The sequence below is a fragment of the Gopherus flavomarginatus genome, chromosome 17, assembly GCF_025201925.1.
Source record: "Gopherus flavomarginatus isolate rGopFla2 chromosome 17, rGopFla2.mat.asm, whole genome shotgun sequence".
NCBI lineage: Eukaryota > Metazoa > Chordata > Testudines > Testudinidae > Gopherus > Gopherus flavomarginatus.
In genome coordinates this window covers 22,832,866-22,851,823 of record NC_066633.1, presented here as the reverse complement: position 1 = coordinate 22,851,823, position 18,958 = coordinate 22,832,866, and the positions used below count along the sequence as shown (strand labels likewise).

Below are 18,958 nucleotides of genomic sequence, written 5' to 3'. Positions count from 1 at the left end.
AAACATCACTGCAAGGGCTTGAGGAGACAAGCTGCTGGGCTGCCCTCCTTTGGCAGGAGGCGGGGGACCCAGCGTTGCCCCCACACCATTCTTAGGGTTTGTCTCACAGCTTCACCTCTCTGGTCTTTCCCAGCGTCCTCAGGCCAGCCCTGTGCATATCACCTGCTGGTGAGTGGGACCTGGTGATGTTCGGTCGGGGCAAGCAGTGGTTTCTCAGACCCACCTGCAGACGTCCTCTTTGGGGCTGGGACTGACCTTTCTGCTGCTCACAGAGGCGGCGGCTGCCCTGCAGTGCCCCATCCTTGCCAGAGCAGCAGCTGCAAGGGACCTCCACTCCTCAGCAGTGCATCACACATGGAGGAAGTGCCATGTACTCTCCTCCTGGAGCCTGTCAGCTGTTCCAGCTGGGCATGGAGAGGAGCAGGTTGTGGGGTCGGGCTGCTGTTCCACTGAGTGGACGTCCCTGCCATGCCTGCCTGCCCACCCCTGCACCCCACCCCAGCCAACTCCTCCCTAGAAACTCCCCACACAAGCCAGGGAAGACTCTCCCCGATTGAGCCCCTCTCAGCAGTCAGAGGAGACCAGGCCATCTCGGGAAACAAAGGGGATCCATTCTGCAGCCGACCATGAGCCAGCACCAGAAGGATGTTTTCCACGTCCAGCCAAGCACCACACAGCCGCAGGGCTGGAAACAACCCACTTGCCACCACAGCTTCCTGGTAGGGGAGACCCCTAGAGGAGCTGTTGGAGGGGTGGGGAAGCATGGCTGAGGTGTAAGGGCAGATGGATCTGGTGAGGGTCTTGTGGAAGGGTTGGTGAAGATTATGGGAGGAAGATGGTGGAATTACTGGGTTGTTTTGTTGTGTGAAGGACAGCAAATCACGCTAGGAGCATGCTGCATTTAGCTGAACGAAGGGGAGCCTTCTTTGAGAGCTCTGTTCAAATCTGGAAGCACATCACGGCACTTCTCCCTCCCCCACCAGTGTGCCTCAGTTTCCCCATCTCTAAAATGGGGATAATGCTACGTGCTTTGCTTTGCAAAGTGCACTAAGATCCTGGGATGAAAAGCACTGAGGGTGGATATTCTGGCAGGTCCCTGAATATGTCCGTGGGCCTGTCTGCTATTCATTGCCTGGGTCTGCTCTCCTCAGGCTTGGGGAAAGGAGCTCTCTAGATGCTGGTGTTGCTCCTCACATAGGACATCCCCTAGCACTTCTCCAGTGGGTTCATTTTATTACTGAGCAATTGGAACTGGCCCTGGATCTGATCCTTGCAGTTAGTGCGGTCAAAGTTACATGACTGTCTGAGGCTGCTGCAGACACTGTGCCAGCTTTCCTTGAAATCTCGTTGGCTCACTCATCCATTCAGCTCTGGTGGGTCTCTTTGCTGTGGGGTGAGGAGCTAGACGGATAACAGCAAGTCCTGCCCTTCAGAGCTGTGGGAACTGATGCCAGTCTGGCTCCAGAGAAACATGTACTTCTGGTACCCCCTGCTGGGAGAGCGGCTTCCATGTGCTCTGGTGGTGACATGTCCCGTGACTCAACATATTGTCTGGGGAAAGGGCGTGTGGTTCCTGTGCACAGACTGCTCCAGAGCCGTGGGAACGGCAGCTCGTTTGATCGTGGGAAATCCTCCCTGTGCAGCGTCAGCTCCGAACAGGGCAGCCAGCTGCCGAGGTGCGTGCCAGTCGGCGGAAGGAAAGGGGGGCTTTTGCTGCAGAGTGAAGGGTTAAGTGAGAAGCGGTAGAGGGAAGGTGAATGAAGTGGAGGGTGACAGGGTTTTCTGTGACAATATGTGTGTTTGGATTTTGGTGGATTAGATGAAGCAGGGCCCTGAGCTCTGAGCCTTTTGGCCATTAAGTGCTCTTCTGAGGTGTGGGACGTTTGTTTCAAATCAGTCTTTCTGAAGCAGTGTCAGGTGTGCAGAGTCCTGGGCCGCGGAGTCTGGACAGGCTTGCTTGATGCAGGCCCACTTTAGTGCATCCAGTCTAGTTTTAATGCAAAACCACTTGTAGACATGGGCCAATGGGGCAGATGTAGCTCCAGCGTTTAGCTTGGGCTTGCTAACAGGTTGTACTAAAGACGTGGTTTTCTAGAGCCAGCATTTGTGAGAAGCTGGAAAAGTCTTATTGTCTTCTTAGCAATCAGCCCTGTAGTCCCAGTGTGTTTGGCTGATTGTAGCATGCTCTGCAGCCCTGAGTTCCTCTTTCTGCACTGCTGTCTGCAATACAGGAGGCCAACGACTTGCTTGCCAATGGACTCATGAAAAGTGTCTGCTTTCTCCCACTTCGCCTCTCTCCTCTGTATCATAACAGAACAAATCCCAGAGCCAGAGGATATTCATATAAGATACACCTAATATGGGAACAGAGAGGCTCTTTGCTGAGAAATTATCTCTCTGCCTGTCCTTTGTGCATGGGTGTGCGGCTTCTCCTTGTGTTTGGTTTATTTAATACCTCAGGCAGCCAAGCTACTGGGTGATCTGTGCTGCTCGTGGCCTTGAAATGCCTGGGTTCTGTTGGGAGACCAGACTTCACATTATGGCAGCTCAATAAAATGTTCCCGAAGCAATGGAAAAAGCTAGCCAATACCAAGGGATGGAGGGTTTATCCTCGAGAATTCCAAATGCAGACCTCAAGCTGCTGCTGGGGTTGGGAGAAGAAGAGGGTGGATGGACAGCGGTTGCAGGGGGAAGGTGTGCGTCTCAGTGAAGGACTTTGGTTAGTGGAGCTCAGACCTGCAGACTCAGCTTCTCCTTTCGCTGGGGCTGGGTGAGCAATGCCATACTAGCTGTTCTCTGTGGGCACTAGCCCCTTGCTTGAATCCCCCCGGTCCTGCAGCTCTGTAGCCGCATCAGCAACTCCTTCAGGCAGCCACTGAACCCTGAAGCTGGCGGCCAAAGGGGTTAACTGCATGCGTGTGAGCTCCCTGCTGGACCTCAGACTCCAGTACAGCAAGGACAGGCATGCCTTCAAGAGCCCCCTGGCCTGGGGGCGGAGGGAGGCCAGGAACCCGGCCTGTGCAGGGGGGTGGACGAGTTTGGATGAGTGTTGGTGAGGACAGATGTTGCTGAGCTAAAGAGAGTTTCTCCTGAGCTTGCTGAGCTGAAAGGACCAGTGTAAACACGGGGACTCAGGGAGGGGCTCTCGGCGCAGAGCAGTCCCAAGCATGTGTGTTTCAGACTAAGCCCAGCACAGGTAAGAGAATTGGAAGTGCTCAGCTGGGTACAGACTGGATGCTGGAAATCACCGTTTTCAGCCCGGAGAGCTTCACAAAGCTGCCATTGCCGGGGAGCAGCAGGCCTTGCACTCTGGCTTCTCCCAATGATCTGGATAGACGGTGGGGTTGTTATCTGCTTGGCTCCAGGGTAGCTTGAGAGCTCAGCTCTGGGGGTGTCATGGGGCTGCGGCTCTAGGTGTGGCCTAGGACGAGAAGTTCTCTATGCTTCTCTAATTGAACAGTCTCCTCCTGGCACTGGGGCAACTGTCCATGCAAGTTTTCCAGCTGTATAATTTTGTACTGAGTGTAGTTATTGGCCAGCCCCCTTAATAGATACAATGTGGCAGCTGGAAAGCTCTGCAGTGGAAAAGCTGGGTGACAGCTGGAGAATTCAGCATGGGTCCCAAGTTTCCAAGACCCTGTGCAGGTTTCCCCAAGCTCTGAATTCCTTCAGATGGGAGATTTCACTTAGCTGAAACCTGAGCAGGCAGCGGGACACTTGTCTTGTGGGTTATTAACCATTCTGCCACTGCTGACCCTGTGAAGAGAGTGTCCTTGCTATGGGGGCCTCCCTGTTCCAACAGGAGCCTGGTTAGGAAGAACCAGGATTTTCCCCATAGTGTTTATTTTTAATTAGCATCTGCAATTTGTTTACCGAGCAGGGGAGAGAAAACGCCAGTTAATCTGAACAGAGTTTAAACAAGCAAACACTGGAGCTGTTGTCACCCGTCATATTGCAAGGGTAACATTGCTTTGGGCATGTTGGCTGCCTTCCCAGATCAGACCAGAGACAATTAGGAAACTACTTTTGACGGGTGAAGAATTTTTGAAGTGAAATGAGGAGATTTAGCAATACGGGGTAAGAGCCAGCTGCCAGCCTGTAGTCTCCTTGCCCTTCAGTGCCCGGCCTTGAGCCCATCTCTCATTGTTTGTTTTGATCTGGCAGTCAGACTGTTAGCAAAGGGAACATGGAATGAATTAGAGAATCTCTGTAGTTAGAGCTGGGAACAACCTGGCAGGTAACTGAGCCCACCGCCCCCATCAGGGCAAGGTACTGGACGAAGAGGAACAGTGGGTGCTGCGAATACAGTGCAGTCAGTCTCTCCTGGCATTTATCTAAAAGCAAACACACTACTGCCTAATGGTTAAGGGAATATGTAATCGTAGAACCAGAGGGTTAGAAGGGATCACAAGGGTCAGCTACTCTAACCCCCTGCCAAGATGCAGGATTTGTTGTGTCTACACCAGTGGCTCTCAACCTTTCCAGATGACTCTCCCCCTTTCAAGAGGCTGATTTATCTTGCGTGCCCTCAAGTTTCACTACACTTAAAAACTACTTGCTTATAAAATCAGATATAAAAATAGAGAAGTGTCAGAGCCACACTGTTACTGAAACATTGCTGACTTCTCATTTTGCCTTATGAAATTTTAGTTTGTACTGATCTTACTAGTGCTTTTTATGTAGCCTGTGATAAAACTAGGCAAATATCTAGATAAGTTGATGTACCCCCTGGAAGACCTCTGTCTGTGTACCCCCAGGGGTATGCATACCCCTAGTTGAGAACCACTGGCCTAACCCATCCAAGGCAGATGTCTGTCTGGCCTCCTTTTGAAAACCTCCAGTGAAGGAGCTTCCACAACCTTTCTGGGCGTCTGAGCCATTGTCCTGCTGTTCTGACAGTAGAACGTTTTTCTTGAGATTTCATCTATGGCCATGTCTACACTACAAATATTACAGTGGCACAGCTGTACTGCTGCAGCTTCACCTCCGTAAGGTCTCCCATGTAGCCACTCTCCTGTCAGCATAATTAAACCATCCCAACAAGCGGAGTTAGCTATGTCGGCAGGAGAGTGTCTCCCGCTGGCATAGGGCTGTGCATACCTGCACTTCTGTCGGTGAAACTTATGTCGGTCGGGGTGTGTGTGTTTTTTCACACCCCTAATTGACAAAAGTGCTAGTGTACTATCTTCTGTGCTGTAGTTTGAATCTACTGCCTCTTGTCCTGCCCTCTGTGGCAAGAGAGAACAACTTTTCTCCATCTGTTTTATGGCAGCCTTTCAAGTATTTGAAGATTGCTATCATGTCCCCCCTTAATCTCCTCTTCTCCAAACTAAACATACCCAGCTCCTTCAGCCTTTCTTGTATGGCTTGTGTTCCATCTCTTTGGTCATCTTTGTCGCTCGTCTCTGGATCTCCTCCAGTTGCTCCACACCCTTTTTATAATGTTGGTTAGACTAGTATTTAGTTTGGAAAAGGTCCTACTTACTCCATGGCCTTATGCAGGAGTGTTTTGGCCTGTTTATGTACAGGATGGTTATCATAGAATATCAGGGTTGGAAAGGACCTCAGGAGGTCATCTAGTCCAACCCCCTGCTCAAAGCAGGACCAATCCCCAACTAAATCATCCCAGCCAGGACTTTGTCAAGCCTGACCTTAGAAACCTCTAAGGAAGGAGATTCCACCACCTCCCTAAGTAACTCATTCCAATGCTTCACCACCCTCCTAGTGAAAAAGTTTTTCCTACTATCCAACCTAAATCTCCCCCACTGCAACTTGAGACCGTTACTCCTTGTACTGTCATCTGGTACCACTGAGAACAGTCTAGATCCATCCTCTTTGGAGCCCCCTTTCAGGCAGTTGAAAGCAGCTATCAACCCCTCCCCCCATTCTTCTCTTCCGCAGACTAAACAATCCCAGTTCCCTCAGCCTCTCCTCATAACTCACATGCTCCATCCCCCTAATCATTTTTGTTGCCCTCCGCTGGACTCTTTCCAACTCAGTACTCCAGATGAGGCCTCACCAATGTCGAATAGAGGGGAATGATCACGTCCCTCAATCTACTGGCAATGCCCCTACTTATACAGCCCAAAATGCCATTAGCCTTCTTGGCAACAAGGGCACACTGACTCATATCCAGCTTCTCATCCACTGTAACCCCTGCGTCCTTTTCTGCAGAACTGCTGCCTAGCCATTCAGTCCCTAGTCTGTAGCAGTGCATGGGATTCTTCCGTCCTAAGTGCAGGACTCTGCACTTGTCCTTGTTGAACCTCATCAGATTTCTTTTGGCCCAGTCCTCTAATTTGTCTAGGTCCCTCTGTATCCTATCCCTACCCTCCAGTGTATCTACCACTCCTCCCAGTTTGGTGTCATATGCAAACTTGCTGAGGGTGCAGTCCACACCATCCTCCAGATCATTAATGAAGATACTGAACAAAACCAGCCCCAGAACCAACCTTTGATACCAGCTGCCAACTAGACATGGAGCCATTGATCACTACCTGTTGAGCCCGACAATCTAGCCACTTTCTATCCACCTTTTAGTCCATTCATCCAGTCCATACTTCTTTAACTTGCCAGCAAGAATACTGTGGGACACAGTATCAAAAGCTTTACTAAAGTTAAGGAATAACACATTCAGTGCTTTCCCCTCAGCCACAGAGCCAGTTATCTCATCGTAGAAGACATTTAGGTTAGTGAGGCTTGATTTGTCATTGGTGAATCCATGCTGACTGTTCCTGATCACTTTCCTCTCCTCTAAGTGCTTCAGAATTGATTCCTTGAGGACCTGCTCCATGATTTTTCCAGGGACTGAGATGAGCTTGACTGGCCTGTAGTTCCCCAGATCCTCCTCCTTCCCTTTTTTAAAGATGGGCACTACATTAGCCTTTTTCCAGTCATCCGGGACCTCCCCCGATCGCCATGAGTTTTCAGAGATAATGGCCAATGGCTCTGCAATCACATCCGCCAACTCCTTTAGCACCCTCGGATGCAGTGCATCCGGCCCCATGGACTTGTGCTCATCCAGCTTTTCTAAATAGTCCTGAACCACTTCTTTCTCCACAGAAGGCTTGTCACCTCCTCCCCATACTGTGCTGCCCAGTGCAGCAGTCTGGGAGCTGACCTTGTTGATGAAGATAGAAGCAAAAAATTCATTGAGTACATTAGCTTGTTCCACATCCTCTGTCACTAGGTTGCCTCCCCCATTCAGTAAGGGGCCCACATTTTCCTTGACCTTCTTCTTGTTGCTAACATACCTGAAGAAACCCTTCTTGTTACTCTTAACATCTCTTGCTAGCTGCAACTTCAAGTGTGATTTGGCTTTCCTGATTTCACTCCTGCATGCCTGAGTAATATTTTTATACTCCTCCCTGGTCATTTGTCCAATCTTCCACTTCTAGTAAGCTTCTTTTTTTGTGTTTAAGATCAGCGAGGATTTCACTGTTAAGCCAAGCTGGTCACCTGCCATATTTACTATTCTTTCTACCCATCAGGATGGTTTGTTCCTGCAACCTCAATAAGGATTCTTTAAAATACAGCCAGCTCTCCTGGACTCCTTTCCCCCTCGTGTTATTCTCCCAGGGAATCCTGCCCATCAGTTCCCTGAGGGAGTCAGCCTGCTTTTCTGAAGTCCGGGGTCTGTATTCTGCTGCTCTCCTTTCTTCCTTGTGTCAGGATCCTGAACTCAACCATCTCATGCCCACTGCTTCCCAAGTTCCCATCCACTTTTGCTTCCCCAACTAATTCTTCCTGGTTTGTGAGCAGCAAGTCAAGATGAGCTCTGCCCCTAGTTGGTTCCTCCAGCACTTGCACCAGGAAATTGTCCCCTACACTTTCCAAAAACTTCCTGGATTGTCTGTGCACTGCTGTATTGCTCTCCCAGCTGATATCGGGGTGAATGAAGTCCCCCATGAGAACCAGGGCCTGTGATCTAGTAACTTCTGCTAGTTGCCTGAAGAAAGCCTCATCCACCTCACCCCCCTGGTCTGGTGGTCTATAGCAGACTCCCACCACGACATCACCCTTGTTGCTCACACTTCTAAACTTAATCCAGAGACTCTCAGGTTTTTCTGCAGTTTCATACCGGAGCTCTGAGCAGTCATACTGCTCTCTTACATACAATGCAACTCCCCCATCTTTTCTGCCCTGCCTGTCCTTCCTGAACAGTTTATATCCATCCATCCAGTGCTCCAGTTATGTGATTTATCCCACCAGGTCTCTGTTATTCCAATCACATCATAATTCCTTGACCATGCCAGGACTTCCAGTTCTCCCTGCTTGTTTCACAGGCTTCTTGCATTTGTGTATAGACACTTAAGATAACTCGCTGATCATCCTGCTTTCTCAGTATGAGGCAAGAGTCCTCCTCTCTTGTGCTCTCCTGCTCATGCTTCCTCCCGGCATCCCACTTCCCCACTTACCTCAGGGCTTTGGTCTCCTTCCCCCAGAGAACTTGGTTTAAAGCCCTCCTCACTAGGTTAGCCAGCCTGCTTGCGAAGATGCTCTTCCCTCTCTTCATTAAGTGGAGCCGGTCTCTGCCTAGCACTCCTCCTTCTTGGAACTCATCCCATGGTCTAGCACCACTTGCGCCTCAAACTCCTTTATCCTTCTTCCCAGAGCCACGTAGTCTGCAGTGATCTGCTCAAGGTCATTCTTGGCAGTATCATTGGTGCCCACGTGGAGAAGCAAGACGGGGTAGCTATCCGAGGGCTTGATGAGTCTCGGCAGTCTCTTTGTCACATCGTGAATCCTAGCTCCTGGCAAGCAGCAGACCTCTCGGTTTTCTTGGTCGGGGCAGCAGATAGATGACTCAGTCCCCCTGAGGAGGGAGTCCCTGACCACCACCACCCGCCTCCTTCTCTTGGGAGTGGTGGTCATGGAACCCCCATCCCTAGGACAGTGCGTCTCATGCCTTCCAATCGGTGGAGTCTCCTTCTGCTCCTTTCCCTCAGATGTATCATCTAGTCCACTCTCCGCATTAGTACCTGTGGAGAGAACATGAAAACAGTTGCTCACCTGTATCTGCATTGCTGGTACATGGGCACTCCTCTTTTTTCTTATGGGTTTCAGCTGCAATGCAAAGGTAGGAGCAGAAAATGCAGTGCGCTCTGTGATGGTCATAACAGAAATGGCTGGATTCATGAAGTGGCAACTGGAGGGACTGCAGCCTATGCAGCCACTTAGCACTGACGCTGCTGCACCCAAGCACTAGGCACTAGCAGAGGGACATTGCTTTAGGCAAGATTCCTTTGCTAGTAGCTCCCTGGAGTCTCATTTGACCTAAGTCCTAATGGCTGACCTGGGAGATTTCTGCCTGCTTGGTCCTCTCCCTGGTCTATGTGGAACACCAGCCACAGAAGGGGCAGCATCCACAGGGACTAGGGGACAGCTTTTGGCTGACAGAGAGATGCAGTCAGATCCCTTTGGCAATGGTTTTGCCCTGAAATCTCGACACAGAACTTAGATTCCCAGCCCCAAAGGCCCTGCATCTGGGCCCTTCTCTGGGGTACAGAGGCTGCTTTGGCTCCTTGAGGTGACAGGGGGTGACAGCTCCTGCACTCTGTCCAGTTATGGTGCTGCAGCTGTGATGAGGATTCAATTCTGGCAGGCTGAGACCCCTGGGATGGGTCTGGGTCCGGGTCCCCCTATACCTCCTCAGTGCTTTCAGTGGCCCCACTTCATAGGAAGGCTCTCTCTGTAGTCAGCCCCCACCCCGGGCCAGGGGGACAGCAAACAACATGTTAAATAGGAAATATTTTACAACTTCCCCCATCTTGACAGCCCTGCTTTAATCTCCCCTCTGACACTAACTATGGGCCAGATGGACTGGCAGTCTCCTCCCTCCCCAGACAGGCGGCACTCTGGCATTGCATTTTCAGAGCTACCTGCTTCTTGGTAGGCAGGAACTCCCCTGCCTCACATCCTTGGCACACGCCAGTTTGCTGGGGGTAGTTAGGGCTGATCAGAAGGGAGGAAGCTGGTACAAATTACCGGGGCTCGGTGGTCTGGAAGGGGGCCCGGGGCCCTGCTTTGTCGGCTCTGTTTAGCTGGTCATCTCTTGCTGGGGGGCCTGAAAAATTTTTTTCACTGGGGCCTGAACCTGCTCTTGGCGTCCCTGGGGGTAGTTCTGAGAAGGCTCTGAAGTGGGAGGGCTGACAGCTCTTAAGGAGGGTTCATTGTCCCCCAAAAGCAGCACTTAGGCCACTAGCTATTTCTGCAGCCTTAGGCCTTTGACCGGGTAAGCGGAGTTCTCTGCTGTGCAGTACCTGAGCACATCTGTTCAGTGACACGTTGAGAGTGCCACCTACAGTAACAGCTGTCTCTGATATCCTGCCGCCAACACGCTACAGCTGCATGGCATATGCACTTCACCATAACATTTGTCCCACGTGCACTCACGCTGCTTTCCAGGCTGAGTCACCTGCACAGTGTCTCCTGCTGACAGATTAACTAATCTGGCAGCTGGCCACTCTGAAACATTTGAGAATGCAGCTGTTATGAAAGCTGGGTGCGTTGCTCTGCGGCTGGTAGAGTCTCACTTAGGTATAACTGTGACAGGATTTGAGTTGACTGAAAAAAGCAGCTTCCCCCAGAAGTCACCTGTCATTCATCTAACACTGTCCACCTCTGGATCCCAAAGTGCTTTACAGAGAAAGAAGCAAGTTGTTAGTCCCATTTTACAAAAGGGGAAACTGAGGAACTGGAGGCTGTGACCTGCCCCAAGGTCACTCATGAGTCAGAGGCAGGCTGGCATTAAAGGACAGCTCTCTTGACCCCCAGTTCTGTGGGGTCAGTCACTTTAGACTGGACTGACACTTGAGGCAGAGGAAGGGGGTTACATTCTCCCATCTTCATGTGGTTTGCACACAGGTGGAAGGTGTGTCCAAGGCAGAGCCCATAGATGTAATTGACTAGAAGGCTGTGTTACTAGCTATGCCCATTGCAGCTGCTATCATTAGTGTTATTAAGGGCATTAGTTTAATCTGTAACAAGACATAGAGCTTTGCAACCAGCAACCATGCTAAATGAAAGCAAACCAGCTGACCTCCAGTGCTTCTATATTGTGATGCCAACTTTTCCCAACCTAGCGCTAAAAATTTCCCAAATCTGGTGAAAAATTCCCAGATAAAGTTTTTTTACAGTGCTTCTGTATCCTGGGAAATTTCCCAAAATCTGGGAATTTGTGAGTAAAATGTTTTGAATGAAAATTCCCAATTTCCCAAGTTGAAACATTTTACTCACAAATTCCCAGGTTTTGGGAAATTTCCCAGGATATAGAAGCACTGCTGACCTCTACAGCTGGCATTCTGAAGGCAATTAACTCATTCTCCAGCCAGTGCAGCTACTGCTAGGATGGAAGCACAGGAGAGAGCCACACCTAAAAATGCCAGAGTGCTGCACGCCAGTAAAAGATCCATGAAACTCCATCAGTTAGTGATCCCAGCACTGTACCCCAGGCTGTGTGTAAGCTCCCCCATGCAATGGACTGCACGCAGTTCTGACTATCACCTTCTAAAGAGGCTCCTGTCTCTATGAGGAAGGCTCAGCTGGGGAGTTTGGGATGCTGCCAGCTCTCGGCCAGTTGAAAGAGCGTGTGTAGGACACAGTCTTGCAGGGATTAGGGAAATGTGATGAGATAGTTTGGGTGAGTTTAGATTGCGGGCTCTGGTATGTGCCTGTTTTTGGCTAATTGAGAATGATCCGCTCCCCTCCCTGCCACTGTCCCTGCTCCTCTTGGGCATCCTGGGGGTAACCAAAAGGAAGAGCTGTAAAATGAGTATCAGAAGGAAAAGTTATATGGGTTTGTGATGGAGTAAGGACTGTCTGTGTGGTGGATGGGAGAGCTGGGGTTTACTTTAGGTGAGGGGCCAGGACCTAAGCCTGTAACCTGAGCCAGGGAGCAGGGAGGTGTGTCAGCACCTTTGCCCGGGAAACTGGACAAAGGAAGGGGCCGGCTGGAGGGAGTGGAGTTTAGTTTCGGTTTTTGGGCTGGGTGGTTGGAATTCAGGGGACTAAGCTTCCTGAGACCCAGACGGACTTGATTGAGGGGTCCTGGCTGTGTCTACAAGCTCTGCTGTAACCTGCATTCCTGTTGTCAAATAAACCTTCTGTTTTACTGGCTGGCTGAGAGTCACTGTGAGTCCCAGGAAGAGGGGTGCAGGGCCGGACTCCCCCACACTCTGTGACAACTGGTGGCAGTGGCGGGAGATACTGCACCCCGTGGACGGCGCTTCCTGCAGTAAGTGACTGGGGAGCAGTAAAATGAAGGGACAACTTCAGGGGTGATTAACCCCTGGGAGTGTGTGCCCAGTGAGAAGGACTTTGCAGTAACAGGGTCCCCCGGGGGATTGCAGCGAGTGGTCCCAGGGGCGGAGGAGTCTGCAGTTCGACCCTGGCAGGGAGGTGGTGACCTCAAGAAGGGCTGGTGCACTAGGAGTCCCCCTGAAAACCATGGGGAGCAGTGAGCACCCCGGCCTGTGAGTGGCCAGCAGAAAGATGTATGCCAAGTGGCTTAAGTGTGACCTGGTAGAGCTGTGCAAGCAGAGGGGGCTGCGCAGTGGGAGGCTCACCAAAGACCAGCTGATTGCCCAGCTGGAGGAGGGAGATCACTCGAATGAACTGATCCCTGTCTCTGAGGGAAGCAGCCTGGCTGATGCAGCGCAGGCACCAGTGTCTGTCCCTGCTGGGCGTGGGCAGCCAGCGCTGAGGGCTTCCTGAAACCCCCATTCCTATGTCTAGGGGAAGGGCGGGGAGGAGCCCAGTGAATATCGAGGGCACCGTGACACCCCTGGCCAGCAGGGGATCCTCCTGGCGCAGTTCACCCCCCAGCAGAGGATCGTCCCGGCGATGCTCGGCTTCCGTGGAGTGGAAGTGGCTGGAATGGGAGAGAGAGCTAAAAATGAAAGAGCTAGAGGATCGTGAGCGACAGAGAGAACATGACCGGGAGGAGAAAGAGAGACAGAGAGAACATGAGGAGAGACAAAGACAGTGGGAACTGGAGGAGAAAGAGGGACAGAGAGAACATGACTGGGAGGAGAAAGAGAGACTGCGTCAGCTTGAGCTGGAACTGGCGAGGCTGAGGAGCAACGGGTCCCCGGCTGCAGTGAGTGAGGGGGGGCCCAGGACTGCACAGAGCTTTGATAAGTGCATCCTGGCCCAGCGTAAGGAGTGGGAGGACATGGATGACTTCCTGGGTGCCTTTGACACGGCTTGCGAGCTGCACCAGGTAGATCCTGCGGACAGGTTCCAGGTTCTCACCCCCTTACTGGACCCCAAGGCCGTGGCATTGTACCGCCAGCTGGAAGAGGAGGAGAAAGGGAACTACTAACTATTCAAGCAGGCCCTGCTGTGCGAGTTTGAGCTGACTCCTGAGATGTACCGGGAGAGGTTCCGGAGTCAGTATAAAACCCCTGAGGTCTCATATCTGCAACTAGCCGTCCGCATGGAGGGATATGCCAGCAAGTGGGCAGATGGGGCCCAGACGAAGTGGGACGTGGTTAAACTGCTGGTACTGGAGCAACTGTATGAGCGGTGCCCATCCGACTTGAGGCTGTGGTTGAGGGAACAAAAGCCAGAGAACCCATGACATGCAGGGCGGCTGGCCGATGAGTTTGTGAAGAGCTGGTCGGGAGTGGCAGGGAGGAGCCCCAAAGGAACAGGTCCGCCGTGAGGCAGAAAGAAAGTCATCCTGGGACCTCCCAAAGGGGGAATAGGGGGAACCCCCTCCCAAGGGGAACGCCAAGCATCAGGGAAAACCGACCAGTTCGAGGGGACCCACGGGACACGAGCTGCTATCAATGTGGCCAGAGGGGCCACATACGGTCCCAGTGCCCCAGGCTCAAGGACAGACTGAGCAGACCGACCCCACACCGGGTTAACTTGTTAGAGACCCAGCTGGACGAGGGGCAGCGTTCGCAGGAAAGGGGGGCTGGCCACGTACTGCCTGTGAAGGAGGGTGGAGGGCCCCAGGTCAACTCCTCTGGGGGGCTGGATGCTCCAGACTCCAGATTTTTTGGTTTACAGGGTGGGCATGGGGCTGTCCCTCCGGAGAGAGTGCCTTGTTCCCTTGGAGGTAGATGGGAGGAAGGTCACTGGGTACTGGGACATGGGCACAGAGGTAACACTGGCCCGGCCCGAGGTGGTGGCCTCAGATCGGATGGTGCCCAACACCTACCTGACCCTGATGGGCATGGGTGGGACCCCATTCAAGGTGCCCATGGCGAGGGTACACCTGAAGTGGGGGGCCAAGGAGGGCCCCAAGGATGTGGGGGTACACCCATATTTGCCCATGGAGGTGTTAATGGGGCGGGACCTGGAGGTCTAGCCAAGCAATGCCCGGGGTGCCCTGGTCGTGACCCGTAGTCAGAGTTGGCGAAGGGCACTGCTCCCTGACAACGGGGAAGGTACTCTAACCTGGTGGGGAGGGAACGCCCAGGGACATGGCTCAGAGAGGCTGTGGCCTCAGACCCAGCCAGTGAGAGAGAGCAGGTCCCCATCCCTGTCCCAGCTGCTGAGTTCCAGGCCGAATTGCAGAAAAATCCCTCCTTGCGGAAGCCCAGGGACCGGGTTAACCTCAGTGCGGTACAGACCATGAGGAGAGGTTGCAGGGAGAGGTTTCTGTGGGAGAAGGGGTTCCTGTACCGAGAATGGGCTCCCCCAGGGGAAGTAGAGTCATGGGGGATCAGGAGGCAGCTGGTGGTTCCCCAGAAGTTTCGCCACAAGCTACTGTACCTGGCCCATGACATCCCTCTTGCAGGGCACCAGGGAATCTGGCGCACCAGGCAGAGGCTGCTAGAGAACTTTTACTGGCCTGGGGTCTCTACCCATGTCCGACAGTACTGCCAAACCTGTGACCCCTGCCAGAGGGTGGGGAAGGCCCGGGACAAGGGGAAAGCGGCTTTGAGGCCTTTTCCCATCATAGAAAAACCTTTCCAGAAGGTGCCCATGGACATAGTGGGACCTCTCAGCAAGGCGACCTGGTCGGGGAAGAAATACATTCTGGTGGTGGTAGATTTCGCCACTCGCTACCCCGAGGCAGCGGCCTTGTCCTCTATCGAAGCAGACACAGTGGCAGATGCGCTGCTGACCATTTTCAGCCAGGTGGGGTTCCCCAAGGAAGTCTTAACAGACTAGGGGTCCAACTTCATGTCGACGATGCTCCGGTGCTTGTGGGAAAAATGTGGGCTCCAGCACAACTGGGCCTCAGCATATCACCCCCAGTCCAACAAGCTGGTGGAAAGGTTCAACAGGATGCTAAAGATGATGCTAAAAACATTTATGAACCAGCACCCACAGGACTGGGACAAGTACTTACCTCACCTGCTGTTCGTGTACAGGCAGGTACCCCAGGAATCTACCGGGTTTTCGCCTTTCGAACTGTTATATGGAAGGCGGGTAAGGGGGCTCCTGGACCTGATGAGAGACGAATGGGAGGAGAAGGCCGCTCCCGAGGGAGAGTCGGTGGTGGAGTATGTCCTGACCTTCCGGGAAAGACTTGCTGAGCTCATGGGCCTGGCCAGGGAGAATCTGGCCCGAGCCCAGAGGAAGCAGAAGGTCTGGTATGACCGCATGGCGCAGGCCCATGCCTGCGCCACCGGGGATCAAGTGATGGTTCTCATCCCCGTGAGGAAAAACAAACTCCTGGCTGCCTGGAAAGGACCCTTCAAGGTTATCAAGCAACTAAATGAGGTAAACTATGTGGTGGAGCTGTCGAACCGGTCACATCACCGTCGGGTGTACCACGTGAACATGATGAAGCCATACTATGACAGGGGGAATGTGGTGTTGGCCGTGTGTTGACATTGGGAGGAGCAGGGAGATGACCCCTTAGTGGATCTATTCCCTGGGACAAAAGCTGGTTCCCCCCTGGAGGCAATTCCCCTCTCTGATCAGCTGACCCTGGCCCAGCACGCTGAGATCAGAGGGGTGCTACATCTATACCGACAACTTTTTTCCAGGCAGCCTGGATGCACTAATTTGACTGTTCACCGGATGGAGACCGGGTCACATCCCCTTATAAGATGCTCCCCTTTTCGGGTCACTGGGAAATCTGCCCAGGACCTAGAAAGAGAGGTCAGGGACATACTGGCCTTAGGGGTGATCCAGCCGTCTTCCATCCCTTGGGCCTCGCCAGTGGTGCTGGTGCCCAAAAGGGATGAGTCGATCGGTTCTGTGTGGACTATTGAAAGCTCAGTGCCAGCACCGTATCTGATGCCTACCCCATGCCCAGGCCTGACAAGCTCCTAGACAAGCTGGGAGGCGCTCGGTACCTCACCACCATGGATCTTGCAAAGGGCTACTGGCAAGTGCCGCTGGACGCAGATGCCAGGCTGAAATCAGCCTTTATCACCCCTCTGGGGCTCTACGAGTTTCTGACCCTGCCCTTCGGCCTCAAGGGAGCGCCGACCATCTTCCAGAGCCTGGTGGATCAGCTACTGAGGGGGATTTTTGCCGTGGCGTATATTGACATCTGCATCTTTAGCCGGACCTGGGAGGACCACATGTCCCAGGTTAGACAAGTGCTGGACCGACTCCAGGAGGCTGGGCTGACCGTAAAAGCTGAGAAGTGCAAGGTGGGGATGGCTGAAGTATATTATCTGGGCCATTGGGTGGGGAGCGGCTGCCTAAAGCAGGAACCAGCCAAGGTGGAGGTGATCAGAGACTGGCCCGCTCCCCAAACCAAAAAGCAGTTCCAGGCCTTTATTGGGATGATGGGGTACTATCGAAGGTTCGTGCCCCACTTTAGCACCATAGCCGCCCCTATCACTGAGCTGTGCAAGAAGGGGACAGCTCAGTGATAGGAGCCATTAGTGAGGAAAGAGTGGGTTGATATCCAAGCAAAGCAGCCCCCAAACCATCTTCACAGTACACACAGAGTACCACCGACTCCGCTACCTGTCCGGAAAGAAAACTAATGAAGTTGGTCAGATTTCCTGAGCATGACAGTGAAATACGACGCTTAAAAACCAAACCTGTGTGGTCTGGGTGCTGCCACTCTCACTCACAACGAGTCGTCACTGACGTGTACATTCGCCATGTCTGAGCAGCTGTAATAGCCACGTGGTCGCTTTGGAGAGGCCTGGGGTCATTCAGATACTTACAGAGAGATTTACAAATCCATTTTTCTGACATTTATTCTGGCGTCTCCCACCCCGAGCAGCTTCTCAGAGTTGCAGTTAAAAGAGTGACCTGCCTGAGAATGTTTTCTTCTCCTGATAATGTGAAATCTGCTCCCCAGGCCCCAAATACCCTAGGACTGGGCAAGATTCAGTTCTGGACCAGGGACAGGATTTCTGTATGAAAAAATGTCACAGCTTTGACATCCATCTGGGCTAGGCCTGGGTGCTTCCTCTGAAGCATCAGGACTGGCCCCAGCCAGAGACGGTACATTGGACGGGGTGGCACCAAGGATTCTCTCTCTGAGGGGTGTGGCTGGCTGGTTCTTGTTCATATGCTCCTGGTCTAACTGATCACCATACGTCGAGTTGGCAGTGACCTGTGGGGGTGTGATTGGCTTCCTCTGCAGCATGTGGATGTGGGTCACCTGCCAGGATTATCTCACGTAATCATTTCATAGCCAGAAGTCCAGTCTCCTGCAGGCTGTGATACTTTGGTCTCAGTTCGGGTGTTGGGTTGAGTGTGTGGGTGCTGAATGGTATTGGTGGGCCGGGATATACAGGATATCAGACTACACGATCTGATGGTCCCTTCTGGCCTTAAACTCTATGACTCTTTATCCTATTGAGAAGGGGAGTGTCCATGCTTAGCAATGGGAAGAAGGTCCGAAGGTAGGGGACAGTTGTGGGTCTGTTTACACTCATGTTTAGAGCTGTTTTGCATCTGTTAGTTTTTATGAGTTTGAGCCCTGCTCTGTTGGATACATACAGCAAATAATGCCAATTACATTCTTTAAAACTCGAAAACATTTGCAAAATATGTTTGACAACATATGGTGTGTACAAAATACAAGATGGGTGCTGAGCTACTGACTGGGTTTTATTGGCATTTAGCTGGGATTTTGCAGTTCACGAGTAATGTGACCATTTCACATCAGTGCTGATAAAACCCTTGTACAAACCACCCACTGTGCTGTGCGTGTGAGTGTAAGTCATAGAGCCAGATCCTCAGCTGGTGTAAATCTGTTTGTGCCAGGTGAGGATTTGGCCCCATGTTTTGATTAATCTTTGGCTCACTCACTCAGCAGCTCCATGCACTACAATGCTGAGTGGTTATGATAGCACAGACACTGATTCCCTGCAGTTCTCAGTTTGAGTTACTCCCCTTTGCATTATCAGCGATGTCAGGAATTATAATGACAGAGTGGACTAGACCCTTGCAAATTCAGTTCTCGCTCTCTCTCCTTTGCTTTCTTTTGGCTTCTCACGATCCCAGGAAATGCAGGAAAAGGCAAATCTCATACGGGATCCGGACGGAAATCCAGGCTGATGAAGACAGTGCAAACTATGAAGAGCTATGGGAACTACCAGAACTGCACCATTGTGAGGCCTCATATCCCGCACTCCAGCTACGGCACCTATGTGACACTGGCCCCCAAAGTCCTCGTGTTCCCTGTCTTTGTGCAGGTAAGCTGGCCCTTCCCGGCACATCTGGAAACCAGGCTGTATGGCCAGGGGGGACTGACTGAAATCAGGGTGATTTAAATCACCAAGTGCAAAGCCTGGATTTAAATCATCAATTTTAATCAGCTTTTCCAGTTATTGTCTAAAGAAAGGTGCTTTCTCTCTGACTGCTATAACTGATCAAACATGTTGATTTATAACCAAAGAGTGCCTTTACACTCGAGTTGATGCATCTTTTTGCAACCTAGCGGGGGACACAATAACACTATAGCAAGGTACACAGTTATTTATATAACCTAATATTGTCAGATTCTTATCAATTGTACATTTAGTATGTTAGAAATGGGGAATGATGTACTGCTTATTTATGAGACAATAAACTT

The 18,958-nt window shown here is 51.9% G+C and overlaps 1 protein-coding gene across 4 annotated transcripts in view; it reads left to right on the top strand.

The window, feature by feature from the left end:
* The window catches only part of RGS3 (regulator of G protein signaling 3), a 212,264-nt gene that overhangs the window by 64,688 nt on the left and 128,618 nt on the right, over window positions 1-18,958 (top strand). For 3 of the 4 annotated variants that reach the window (XM_050926322.1, XM_050926323.1, XM_050926324.1), the window contains one exon: window positions 18,388-18,578. In XM_050926322.1, coding sequence (XP_050782279.1) covers window positions 18,388-18,578 — 191 coding nt within the window. Of the gene's footprint in view, window positions 1-1,600; window positions 1,677-18,387; window positions 18,579-18,958 lie in introns of those variants that run through there. The other variant, XM_050926325.1, reaches the window with a different exon arrangement.